The sequence below is a fragment of the Poecilia reticulata genome, chromosome 1 (assembly GCF_904066995.2).
Source record: "Poecilia reticulata chromosome 1, P_reticulata-male-v2, whole genome shotgun sequence".
Classification (NCBI taxonomy): Eukaryota; Metazoa; Chordata; class Actinopteri; order Cyprinodontiformes; family Poeciliidae; genus Poecilia; species Poecilia reticulata.
The window spans coordinates 14,752,125-14,765,195 of record NC_088830.1 but is presented as its reverse complement, the minus strand read 5'-3'; the positions used below and the strand labels follow the sequence as shown (position 1 = coordinate 14,765,195).

Sequence of the window (13,071 nt, the reverse complement as noted above, 5' to 3'; positions counted from 1 at the left end):
GAGTTCTTCAAGTTCTTAGCTGATAGCTGTGTGGACCTTAGACATTATCAACACTGGACCCCGAACAAATTGGACTCTGTGTCGCTTCGCTTTTCCTCCAAACTCTCAGATCTTGACTTCCAAATTAAATGCAAAATTTATTTTTTGTCTAAAAAGATGTTAGGCCACTGAACAACTGTCAGTGGCTTTTCTCCTCAGCTCAGGTGAGAGGATTCTGTGTTTTAGCATCAGGAATGCAAAATTTGGATAAGTTTGTGTGACTCTTGAAGCACTTATTCCAGCTGCAGTCCAAACCTTGTAAATCTGCCCCAAACTCTTGAGTGGATTTTGCTTTCCGATTCTCTAAGAGCTGTACAGCTTTCTCTTTTGGATCACTATATTTCCACCAAACTTTTTCCTGACACCCAACTTTACATTAATATTTGCTCTGTAAAATGTCAGCTCAATAGCATTAACATTTCTCTACAAAAAAAAAAAAAAATCATTATTTATTTTTTTGTTAGTGTTTTCATTAACTGTAAACTATAATAATCAGAACTACACAGTTGAAGTACATCACTCAGTGTGTAATGCATAATCTACATAACGTGTTTCGTTTTTTTCAGTTTACTGAAATTAATCAAATTTTCAAAGATATATTTTCTTTCTAAAATGCACCTGTAGTGCCAGTGCTCTTTGCATGTTTGTGTATCTATAGAACTGATTGCATGTGAAGAGTGTTCTTGTTTTCATACACACTCAACCCTGAACCTATCAACACCACTCATAACACTCACGTACAGCCAACAGACACACACACTTTCTCTCTCCTCATTACACTCCCTTTCTCTACTTTGATGATATGCAAATATCCCTCCCACCTTCCTTCCTCCCACCCCACCCTTCCTCTCTCTCACAAGCCTCTACACACACACACACACTTGCATATACACATTTCACATGCAGGCTAATGCGCTGTGGCAGCGTCCACAGACAGGCGGGGAGGATCAATTTTTCACCCAGTGTGCTACCGATATTTATAAGATAAGGCCACAGAAGATAGAGAGGGGGAGACGGGACGGAAAGATGGAGGGAGAAAAGAATGGAACAGCGCAGAAGGGGGATGAGAAAAAATATTAATAAGTGAGTGGAATGAAGGAGAGGGCCCGAGGAGGAGAGAGGCAAGTGTGTCCAAAAAGAAGGGTGAGTGGGATGAAGAGGAAGAAGAGCAGAGAAGAGGAGCAGGGGGAGTAGTTACTAGGGAGGGTGAGGCACGGGAGAGAAAGTAGCGAGGGTGGGGATATCTCGTGGGTGTGTAGGAGGGTGGAGGCAGGATGAGTAAGTGGGTTAGGGGTTAGTTGGAAGGGGGATGGGTGTTTTGAGGGCTCTGGGGGATGGTATTGGGAATGGATAAGATGGTAAGGGAAAAACGAGGGATGGTGTGGAAGAGAGGAGGGTGGGGGTTATTTAGCTGACATGCTCTCTTATTGGCCTGTTCAAATGCTGGGGGAGGGGCAGCCACAAACCATACTCTCACCAGCTGTAGGGAAGAGCGGGGAAACAAAGAGAGGGAGAGAGGAAGGAGGGGTGACGGGTTATGTGCTTCAATGTTGATATTCTGCTCTAATTAGATTTCTGTCTGAGTGGCGGAATGAATGGCAGGGATCTTACTGGGGACAAAAAAATAAAAAAGATACATTACAATAGGAGGTAGGTTTTATTACAGTCGCACAAGTTTGCGTTTTGTTTGCGAGAAGCTATTGATCTTTAATTGGGATTATTTGTTTACCAGCATGTCTTGTATATATGCCTAGAGAGTAATTTGCTAATGTCTTTCAAAACCGATTCTTCCTCCAGTTAAAAGTTCTCGGTGAAGTTCAGAAACCCACACTTTAAATTCAATGTTGCTTCAATGTAATGTAAGATGTTATCAAAGGTGACAATAGCAATGTCTTTTAAAACGATCCATGTCAAAGGATTGTGGAGAGGCTTTGTTAAAAATTTATTATCTTCACGTAATATCTTACCTGCAGTAGCTGACTCTCTCGACTTCCTCGAAATTGGCTGGACTGGTTTGAGGAGGCTGCAGGTCAGTATGTACCCTGTCTGGGCTTTTCCTTCTGCCATTTACCCGTGTTCTTAACCATAAGTGTTACACTGAATTCACCCAGATTATAGTAAAATAGCTCCTCAAATTTCATGTATTATTTGAAATAATTTTATACTGTCTTCTGTAAATAATATTTTTTCCCACTATTTCCATTAACTGTCTGCCACTTTAGAAACATGACTCCTGATAAAACTATATTAATTCTGAGCATCCGGCAGCAAAGTCATCGCAACACAGAGTAGACAATTAAATTGATTTAAATGTTCCCCTGGCAGATGCCACTAGATGCATCGTCAGTACAAAATGTATGGGGGGGGTTTTTAGATAAAAAAAAAAAAACCCAACAACGTTGGGTATGGAACGACCAACACTACCAGGGTATGAAGAATGGGCCAAAGCATCACCAATCTGAGAGGGGCCATTATCAAAAACAATTTTTATCATGTTAAAAAAATCTCCAACTTCCAAACATTTTAAGCAGTTTCCGTGAATGCTATTTTATTAATTTAACCCTTTCATGTATAGTGGTTACTACAGTGGCCAGCTGTCTAAAAGCCACTTTCTTGAGCTTCTTGTGGATTTTTATGTTATAAATGCACACAGACCACTGAAGTGGACACTAATGCATCATAAAATACACTGTCAACTACTGGCCATCAGCTGCAAATGCAATAAACTACTTTTGTTAAATCCAATATGGCCAACAGACAAAAAAGCATGCCGACTGACCCGGTCCCTCCTACTGCAGATGGTAGAAAAAAATATTGTGACATCAGATAACCCCTAAAGAACAATACTACTGATGTAATTTTCAAATAACAACTTTGTATTTGGAGAAAATTACAATTGATCACCTAAAAAAAATAAAAGAATAAAAAAAAACATTTTTTTTCTACCTTTTTTTTATGCCTTGAGGAAATAAAAAAAAAAGGTTGAAAAAATCCTGACACAAAGGATCATAATTCATGCATGAAAGGGTTAAGGTGGGATGCAGTGGTAGTGATCTTGCTGTGGGAAACACATTGAAAATAAAGCATTTTCCAGGCAGAGAAACTGTTTTACATACAAGTAAAGTAGTGTAAAAGAAAATGCTGTAGCAGTTTGAATGAAAATTATTCCTGATCTTTAAACTGCCTTATTTTTTTTCTAGATAGTTGTGCTACTCTGAACAGAAACATTTGACATTTTTTGTCCCCACTGTGTCCATTTAAATATGTTGCATTTACTTTACCTCAGAATTCAGAACTCAAATCTAAGAATATTGTCACACAATAGTAAAGAGTGTTTGATCAAAGTTGTGATTTTTCTTGTCTATTGGTGCCACTAACTTGGATTAGCAGCATAAGCCTATAATAATGCATTTCTTTCCTTTTTATGTGTTTAAACACTGAAGGAACATCAGGAAAACGGAGATTGTAGAGACCAGGCAAATTGTCAAAGTGCAAATTGATTGTTTGTACCTACAACCTTTACATTTTCCTTGTTATGTAAGACACTGAAATGTTGCTGAGCAAAGTCAGACTTTCCTAGTTAGGATTCTGACAGCGCGCAGACGGAGTTCTCGTTGACCTTCCCACCAAAAACTCAGGAAATCCAATATTTAAATACAAAGAGAATACAGTAACGATGAGTGAATAACCACCTACTGCAAACCTCACAACGATTAAAAGTTCAGAAAATAGCATTAGCATATAAACCATGATATATTTGAGATTACAGTTGTTTTTAAGACTATGCAAGTCCACTTTGGTCTTGTCCTCTGTCGGACTAGACATCAGCTTCAGCCTCTCGGTCCAGCTAATCAGGAATCATGCAAAATAAAGACACCTAAGGAGTTCCCTCGTGAGGGTAAGATATTAACTTCTTACCTACTTTTTAAAAGAACCCCACCTGAAAAATCTTGAACCACCCAATTGACCTATTTGTAGGGAGATCTAGATCAATTGTTGTCTTTAAGCCTTCAAACAATCGACTACATTTGAACACGAAATCGAGAGAAAAGCTTTTACAAAATGTAAACTGAAATATAATTCCAGCACACAGAGGAAGGCAGACTGAGTGCCATGTGTTTGTGGAGCCCAGTTGAACTCTGCCTGCTAAACCAATCGCTGGCTGTGACAGACTGTCAGGCAGGGGAATACAGAGGGTGTGTGTGTGTGTGTGTGTGTGTGTGTGTGTGTGTGTGTGTGTGTGTGTGTGTGTGTGTGTGTGTGTGTGTGTGCGTGCGTGCGTGCGTGCGCGTGCGTGCGTGTGCGTGTGTGTGTGTGTGTGTGTGTGTGTGTGTGTGTGTGTGCGTGTGTGTGTGTGTGTTTGAATAACAAAAAAAGCATGAGAAAATGAGGCAGAGAGTCAGGCTGACCAATCCAAGGAAACACAATTACACTTGAGACAAAAAGACACATGCAAAAGTCTGTGATGGGAAGAATCACATGACTGATAGTGAGGAGAGTGCATAAACATGAGAAATAAAACAGAGAGAGAGAGAGAGAGCAAAGAGAGGAGGAGGCCAAGCTTTCTGTGGCTTAGCCAGACTGGAGCGGTGGGACTTGGCTGCTTGTGGACCCTTGGCTTCTGTATTAAAGCAAGGAAAGGAGGGAGAGGGGCTGGGGGTGGGGGGGAGAAAATCACAGTTAAAAAATGAAAAGGGCAACAAGCTATGCCAAGAATGCACAAGCAAGAAGTAACACATTGGGTTCTTTCCTTCTGCCTGCCTCTCTGTTTCCCCAAGCAGATCTAAACAATAGGTGGGAGCAACCTTGAGAACCAAGCATTATAAAGTCAGAACCCTGCTGAGTGAGTCGGGTTGATTCTTGTATAATGAGCATAACATCCCCTAATAAATGATATAAGGCTCCTTTGTTCCATCTCATTAGAAGCTTGAAAGTAGATAAAAGGCTTTTTTCTTTTTTTTCATCTGAAATCAAAAGGAAATATGACACATTTAAGCATCATTTCAGGCACACATATGGCATTATTATTATTATTATTATTATTATTATTATTATTATTATTATTATTATTCATAATATTTTGGGTTGCTTCCATATTTTTCCAATTAACAACAATTAGATCTGGAGTTGTAAGTCTTGCTACATTCAGCTTAAAGTAAACATTTTAGCCTACTGACTCTTTTTTAATAATTGTCAGAGTTAGGAGCTAAATTCATGAATAGGGCAGAATTGATAATGCATATTGATATTAAGATTATTTGATATCGATTCAAGAAGAGAAATATACATGTTTAGACATTGCATGTTTTTAATACCTACAGCTCTAGAACTCCGTCATTGTCCTTAACGGTGCTTAGCGAAAGCTTCAAATGTCTGTAAAATACAAGAAAGCAGATGATGGAACATTTCCGAGATTTTTCATCCTGAACCAAACCAACTTGTTGTTGCTGGCATGACAAGAATGTGGAAAAATTTCTCAGCTTGTCATCTTCTCTGCTTAAGCTGTGGTCACGCTGTTTCTTATCTGGCCTCATATGCTGGGGTACCTAAAACCACAGCTGCCAGCTGCAACCAGAATGGCGAGTCGAAGAAGCACAACTTCTAATTTGCAAAGTTAGGTGTATAAATACATGCGAAAAATATTTTAGGTTGTAGATCAAGCAAAACATCAGACTTTCACAATACAGAAGGAGGTACGGTTTCTAAAGAACATTTGGGTCAACGGAGTCCATGCAAAACTACCAGTAACGTTGCTGCTTGTCTTTATGGCAGATTGAAGTGGTTTATAATGATTAATAAACAACGCAGAAGTTGTTTATGTTCTTGCAAAAATAAAACAATTGAAGCAATTGATTAAAAATGTTATTTTGTGACAACAGTGGCATTTCTATGAGTTTATAATAGAGAAAGCCTGACAAAAAGAAAATGCAATTCTGTTCATTCATCCACCAAATTCGGCCTGTAGCTGTTTGCATTATAACTTTAATAGTTTTGTTTGTAACAATTGTGATAGAAAATGTCCTTGCTATGATACACAGACTCAGTCATATTTGCACACAGTCTTCCACCCCTAAAAACAGACTAAACTGAGATTAAACACTTTGTAGATTTCATCCAAAACCAACTTAAATATGACATCATTCCTAATCCTTCACTTAAACTTTACATCTGACCAAATCAGGACACAAAAAGCAGAAAAACAGAGGCATATTTGTCAGACACCAACAAACAAAAACATTCATCCACAGGCTTTTGTCCAGACCTTCCAAAACAACATAATGTCCCATAATGCAATCGGACTGACTCAGCCACTCATGACTGCTAATCGTCTAATAATGGCTGCCATGCTGTAATCATATCACTCCACAGAAGCATGAGGGGACTTAGGGGCTTTCCTAGATTAATACAGGAAAAACAAGGAATTATTTCCCTGACTTTTATTCATTGATACCTTCAGTAGAGGATTATGGCCTTTGGACCATCTGACTGCAGGAAGACTAGCACAGCAGGGGAAGATTTGTCGGGGCGGGGGAATGAAAAAAATACCCATCCCAAATATGGGTCACCACATCACAACATACAGAATTCAAGAAAGATTCATTTGACCGTGGCAAGTTATCATCAAAAAGGCAAACAGAGACGAGCTATGCCTTGTGGTAAGGAGGCAACATAATGTAGTAATAAAATTTCTCTTTTTAAAAAAAAAATCCCATCTCAAAGAGGGCAGTAAATGCAACACAGAAAAATTTTAATTTAAAAAAAATACAGAAAAAAAACGAACATGATATAAAAGTTTTGAAAAGTAAATCTTCACATGGTTTCCTGTTATCTTCATCCGCTTGATTTTCTCCACCGCACGTCTTCGTACTGTGAGCGCAACAGCGAGCGTGTTGCTGAGACGAAACCCTAAAGCAGTGTCATATTCTGGGCCCCGAGGTGTAAGGAGGATGCCAAGAGTTGAAACAGGATGACTCGTGACTGTGTGAGTGCAAGGTGGAAAAAAGACACCTTTCGAGGCCTTTTTTCTGCTATGTGTGTGTGTGGTGAACATTCATGTGCATGCACATGTGATACATTCAAAGTGTGTGTGGGAAGAAGGAATCCTTCCAGCCGTTTTCTTTCTTGAACCTCTTCCTGTGCTCCAACCCCTCAACTCCTCCCAGCCCACATGCAGTTCTCAGAGCCACACCAGAGGACACAGAGGAGGGGAGAGCAGCTTCTCTCTCTCTCTCTCTCTCTCTCTCTCTCTGTCTGTCCTCCTCCTTTTCCACCAGTCGCCTGTAAATCCCTCCAGTTCCTGCCGACACCTTTTTCCCATGTCTCTCCATCCAGTTGGTGTTGGTGTTTCTCATATGACTTGGCAGAAGTGAACCATGCGTGTAAGTGAGCGCCAGTGCGGGAGTGTCTGTTAAGAGTTTTGGCAGTTTTCTCAACACGGCCTCGGCTAAAGATCCACTGGGAAATGTGGTTTTAACGCCCCCTCTCTTCTCTCCTCCTGTTTCCGTTCCCTCTCTCTCTCTCTCGCTCCCTCTCTTTTTTTCACAATTGCATTGAGTCCCCTTTTCAGTGCTTTGCTTCCTCTTTTGTTTTTTGGGAGGGTTTTTTTCTTGATTTTCTCATTATTCCCTTAATTGTGTTTCAATTTTATTTGAAAGCAACCAGTGGAAATCTTCTCTCTCTCGAACGGGACCGGTCGCTTATTATTTTGTGTGCATATTCAGTGGCTGTTCTTTATTTAAATCCCAACATCATAATTTGCATCAAAAATCATTGTGAGTTGTGCATGCATATCAGCCGCCTGCGATTCAGGATGTAGCTCTCCAAGTGCTGCCTGTCCACACACAATGAATGCTGATGGAGAGACATGATAGGTTATCCTTCAGGGAAGCCTGGTCAGATGAAATAACTGCTTGGTATTCTATTCCTCTGCAAAGCATGGCACACAAGAGAAGGATGTTGGCAAATATGCAAATGAAGACATCCTGTATATATCAAATGGATATATAAAGTTCAGTGAGAGCCACATGGATTTTTGGAAGAAAACCTGGGGGGGGGGACAAAATCTAGAACATGTTTTTTGATGTGTACAAAATAATAGGAGTGTGTTTTAAAAGGTGGATAAAGTAAAAAAAAAAAAATCTTATTGCAGGTTTTATTTCTGGAAAAACTGAAAGTTTTATTTGAAATTATATAAGTCATGAAAAAGAAATTATGCTGGTTTGCTCTCGAGCTACAGAGAGCGAGCGGAGAAAATATTTGACTGTTCAGAGAAACTGCATGTCTGTGTTTTCCTTTGCAAACATAGTAATAACTGAACATACTTGAAAAATGTAGCTTTCTTGCGAATCGCTGCACTGTTAATTATTGTGTAACCCTGACTCAACATTCCATTTAAGTGAAATGACTGACTCCCCAGAGCGGCAAGGCCTTGGGGCGCCACAAGCGCTGAAGAAAAAAGGAAAAGGTAAGTTCTTTGGTTGTACCCCAAATGAGTTTTCTAAGGTTTATTTGCATGTCTGATAACTGGGGAACGGGATTCACTTTAAATTGTGTGCAGTGTAGCACAGAGCTACGAGACTATATTTTCCACAGTTTCTCCACATTTGTTATGTTCATCTCTGAAACATAATTGTTAATGTCATTCTGAATGTTTTCTGTCGAATAAAGGTCTGGAGATTATAGGCTGCTTGGTGTATGACACAATTCTTGTTGGCCTGGAACTGAGATGTTGCTGATTTATTTGGAGTAACTGTCATGTTCAAACATTTTAATAATATAAACACTAGAATCCTGTAAATGACAACAGCCAAACAGTATTGTTTATGTTATTATTATTATTGTTGTTGTTATTTGAATATGGTTTGCAATCTCATTTTCTCCCCTGTTGCAAAAGTTTACAGCTGTCATGCTGCGTGTCAACATTCCTGTCTAAAGAGTCGCAACCAGAAGATCTCTAATTTGAGATTCCACTTTTGGCCTCTGTTCTGCTCTGTAATTGTTAGGGCTATCAGCTGAAATTCATGGTTAGACCAGAAATGATATGTATTCAGTATAGGATGCTGCAAAATAAATGGAAGGTTTAAAAAAAAAATAAAGGGTTAGAAAATGCACGTTTTAATACCCTGGTGCGTATAATGTTATGTGAACGTCGCCCACAAAAATAGCCCAAATAAAGGTTAAGATTACTCAAAGAAAACCTTTAATGACTGTAAAATACTGCATGCCAAATGCTGCAAAATTCCAAACCACAACACCACAGCACCACTGACATGACAAAACTTCAGAAAATTCTCAGCCTGTCAACTTCCTGGTATATAGTTTATAAACAATTTAAAGAAAAAAAAAACAGTTCAAATGTACATCAAGCTATTCAAGTTTTAAACTTGTTACCGGCAAGCTTACAAATATTTCAGACCTTCATCTTTGGAGACGAGCTCCTAGTGGATGAGTTTGGAAGTCCTTCTTCTCATCATCATAAACTTTAGCTACGTGTAAAGTTGTTTTTTTTTCCAATTTGATTCAAGTCAGTTTATATAACTTCCAGGCAGTAGAAGCTTGCGAGTAAAATTAAAGCGTTAATCTTAAATCACACATTTTTAATAACAAGACTCTCGTTTCTTGTCTACCGTCTTGAGATGCCAAACACGTGTAAGGCAGCCAGTCATGTTTTATCTTGTTTTCCAGGCCATTAATTCACAATACCGTTTTCATATCTATGAATTTGCACTTAAAAAAAAAATAAAGATATGTTCATGGAGAATTCTATAATGATAAATCATAGACACTTTAAAAGGGAAGTCAAGTCAGCGCTGTTGTAGCTGCTGGTGGGTTTAGATGGAGATGGGCCCCCAAATAGATTCCTGCTTAGAACCTCATCCACCCTTGGGCAGGCCCTGCTTGGCAGCTGTTTTTTTTTGGGGGGGGGTGTGGGGGGGATATTACCTGCTGGAGTAATCCTACCAAGTGATATCACTTTCACTAAAGTAAAGCTCCTGAATGTTTCTTCCTCCATGGTGTCTTCTATGTTTTCATGCAACCAGCCAGAAGCACATTTGTCGGTCTTCCTCACTGACTTCACCGATCCTGTTCCACTCCGTTTTTTTTTTTTTCTCAGAAGTTCATGACAGTTCACCCGCTCTCTCCCAGCTGAGCTGTTTCTGGCTACTGTTACCTCACCCTCCCTCTCTCCAGGTCTGCCTCCATCACCTGTCTCGAGGGGATAACCGCCGCCCCCGTCCGCCCCCATCTGTCCCTGCAACCAACCCGGCCTCTCCGTGCCTCACCCTCTTTTTGTGACGTCATTGAGGAGAAGTGCAGCCTTTGTGTGTGGTTTGTGTCTGTGTGAGTCATTACACAGCCGGTGTGCTTGTGTGTGTGTTTGAGTATGTGACATACAGAGACAGAGAGAGAGAGAGACAGAGAGAGAGAGAAAGAGAGAGAGAGAGAGAAAGAGAGAGAGGCAATGGGCCGACAGAAAAAGAAAGGGAGAAGTATTAGGTTTCCCATTTTGATTCAGAAGCTCAATTCGTTGTTTGGAATCTAGAAAATAGGGAGAAAGGAGCAGGAAAGAGGAGATGATAGGTGGGAATCTGAGCTGCTGACAGCTGGTTTTTGTTCCTCCTTTCTTCACCCCTCTTTCATTCCCTCTTTACAACATCATCGCTGTGTATTGGTGAGAAGCCATAGAGTAAAATATCAGGTTTTTAGACCCTTTGATGTCTTTCAGAATGAGTGCAGGATGTGATCAGAGACACCACCTGACTCTTTTTTTTTTTTTTCCACTGGCGCCAGCTTCTGAAATCTGAAATCTCAAACTTTACTCTCTTCCTGTGACGTCTGGCCCACCGCATCCGGATCTGACTTCACAAGATGCTGACATACTTGCAGTTAAACCGTTTTCCTGTCGAATTTTCAGTTCACACTTGCACGCACACGCATGATCTTTGTACCTGCACGATAAATAATTACAGACCATGGTAGGCTACTGTCCAATTTGTGGAAAGCCTGTCTACTTTGGTGAGTCTGACCTCTTTAAAATTTTACACTCTGTCTCCCTTCGCCTTGGCCAGCATAGATGTCTGTTTCTTTCAGGTTTTTTTTTTTTTTTTCCGTGTTGGGTAGTGGTTTTGTCCCTGTCTAATACTTGAGCATAATACTGTGGAAAAAATGTATCAAAAGTAGAAGTATGTGGACATTTTAAGCTCATGCCTTCATTTCCAGGTTATAATCATGTGCCTGTAGAGGTGAAATTGATATCATGCACACAAGCAAATGTAAATGGGCCATGACCATTGTCATATGCTTTTTTTCTTCTTCTTGTGTTTATTTAGGGCTACAATTAATGCTTTCTTATTTTGTGTTCTGGTGGAAAATCAAAATATTTCTCGTTTTACTTCTATCATGTTTTTCTGCTTCTCTTTGAACCGCTCACACACGCACACAAACACACACACACACACACACACACACACACACACACACACACACACACACACACACACACACACACACACACACACACACACACACACACAGATTCAAACCCCAGTATCCATAATAACAACAGGATGTGGGTCTGCCCAAACGAGCTTGCACGCTGCTCTCAGGGTTTCCTCCTCACCTTCAGTCTCTTTTAGTTTGCCGCACGCAGAGCCCTCGCTACATGTAGCCGCACAGCAACGACTGCAAGTCTGCTTTGTTCTTTTTTTCAAAACAGTTTTCGCTTGCCCATCCATTTGCCTGGGAAAGTTCAGATTTTCTAATGTGACCCGGCCTACTTATCTCTTTTCCACCTCAATGCTGCAAAGTCTGGTCTATTTGTGTTGGGGGGACTTGAAAGGGGAAGCAGTCCCTTCATTTCAGCTGGATCATTTCTCTTTTTAAAAGATGTTTAACTAATCATTTGATTCATTCTGTGATTTTTTTTTTCAAATATCACCTGGATTTGCAGAAGTTTGTATTATGACTGTAGCATTGCATTTTTCATGTACAGTGTGGTAAGTATTTGCCTATAGATTTATCTGCTTTTGCTTTTTTTGTTACACTTAAATGTTTTAGATAATCACAAAGCTAAATTTCTGACAAAGATGACCCGAATGAAAACAAAATGCCAGGAAAAGCTGTCCAAACCGGCCTGTCCATAGCAGCTACCCCCTAAAACTAATCAAAATGCTTGGGCCAACGGCGGACTGATAATTAGCCTTTTACGTCACTTTAGAGGAATTCTGATCCAATCTTCTTTGTTGGACTTTAGCGATACTGGAGGCGTTTTGAGAATGAAAATCCCTCTAGTCGTGCAACAGCATCTAATTTAAGTCTAGGCTCGGATTCCTTCATTTTTTTCCCCCCAAACCTTTCATATGTGGACTTGTTGGTGTGTTTCATATGGGTTTCTTTTCCTGAAACGTTTTAGAACAGCTGTAAAATAACACACTCCTTCCAGAAAGTTCCACTTTTTATCTTGTCAGTCCACAGAATGTTTTCTTGTAAGTCTTGGGGATCATTAAAATGTTGCTGGAGGAAGGGGGGATGGGCTTTTGTCTTCTTTTTGGTCAGCTGTAGTTTTGGCCCATGGATGCCATCTCTTGGTTTTAGCTCTATATGAAGCTGTGACTTTAGCCGAGTCACAGCTTCACTGTAAATGTTCTGCGTCCTTTGGAGAAACTTTGGTAGGCCGGCAACTCCTACCAAAGTAGTTTGTTCTCTTTGTTCTCGTCTGTTCTTGAATTTCTTTAAAAATCCTAGTGATTTTTTTTTTCTTTTTGATATCCTTTAGTGTTCTTCATGTTGTCAGACAACTTCTGTTTCACTGATTTTTTTATCGTACAGTACAGCCATTCATTAAACGCTGTGGATGTGGCTCGGAAAACCAAACCAGAAAATTGTTGTTGATCGCACTTATTTTATGACTTCCCCAAAAAATGCAACTGCATTTTCACATAAGGTTACATATGACTGAAAAACAAACAAAAAAAAACCAGATTAAATTTGTAAAGGGTTCAAATAGTTACTAAGACCTTGTATTTAACCATT

The 13,071-nt window shown here is 39.8% G+C and overlaps 1 protein-coding gene across 3 annotated transcripts in view; it reads left to right on the top strand.

Moving 5' to 3' along the window:
• The first annotated feature begins 5,609 nt into the window (after positions 1-5,609).
• The window catches only part of LOC103464269 (cysteine-rich protein 1), a 227,440-nt gene continuing 219,978 nt past the window's right edge, over positions 5,610-13,071 (top strand). Inside the window, exons 1-2 of one of the 3 annotated variants that reach the window (XM_081607006.1) lie at positions 5,610-7,418; positions 8,436-8,503. In XM_081607006.1, coding sequence (XP_081463132.1) covers positions 8,440-8,503 — 64 coding nt within the window. In that variant the 5' untranslated portion in view covers positions 5,610-7,418; positions 8,436-8,439. The other 2 variants (XM_081607010.1, XM_081607008.1) reach the window with 2 other exon arrangements.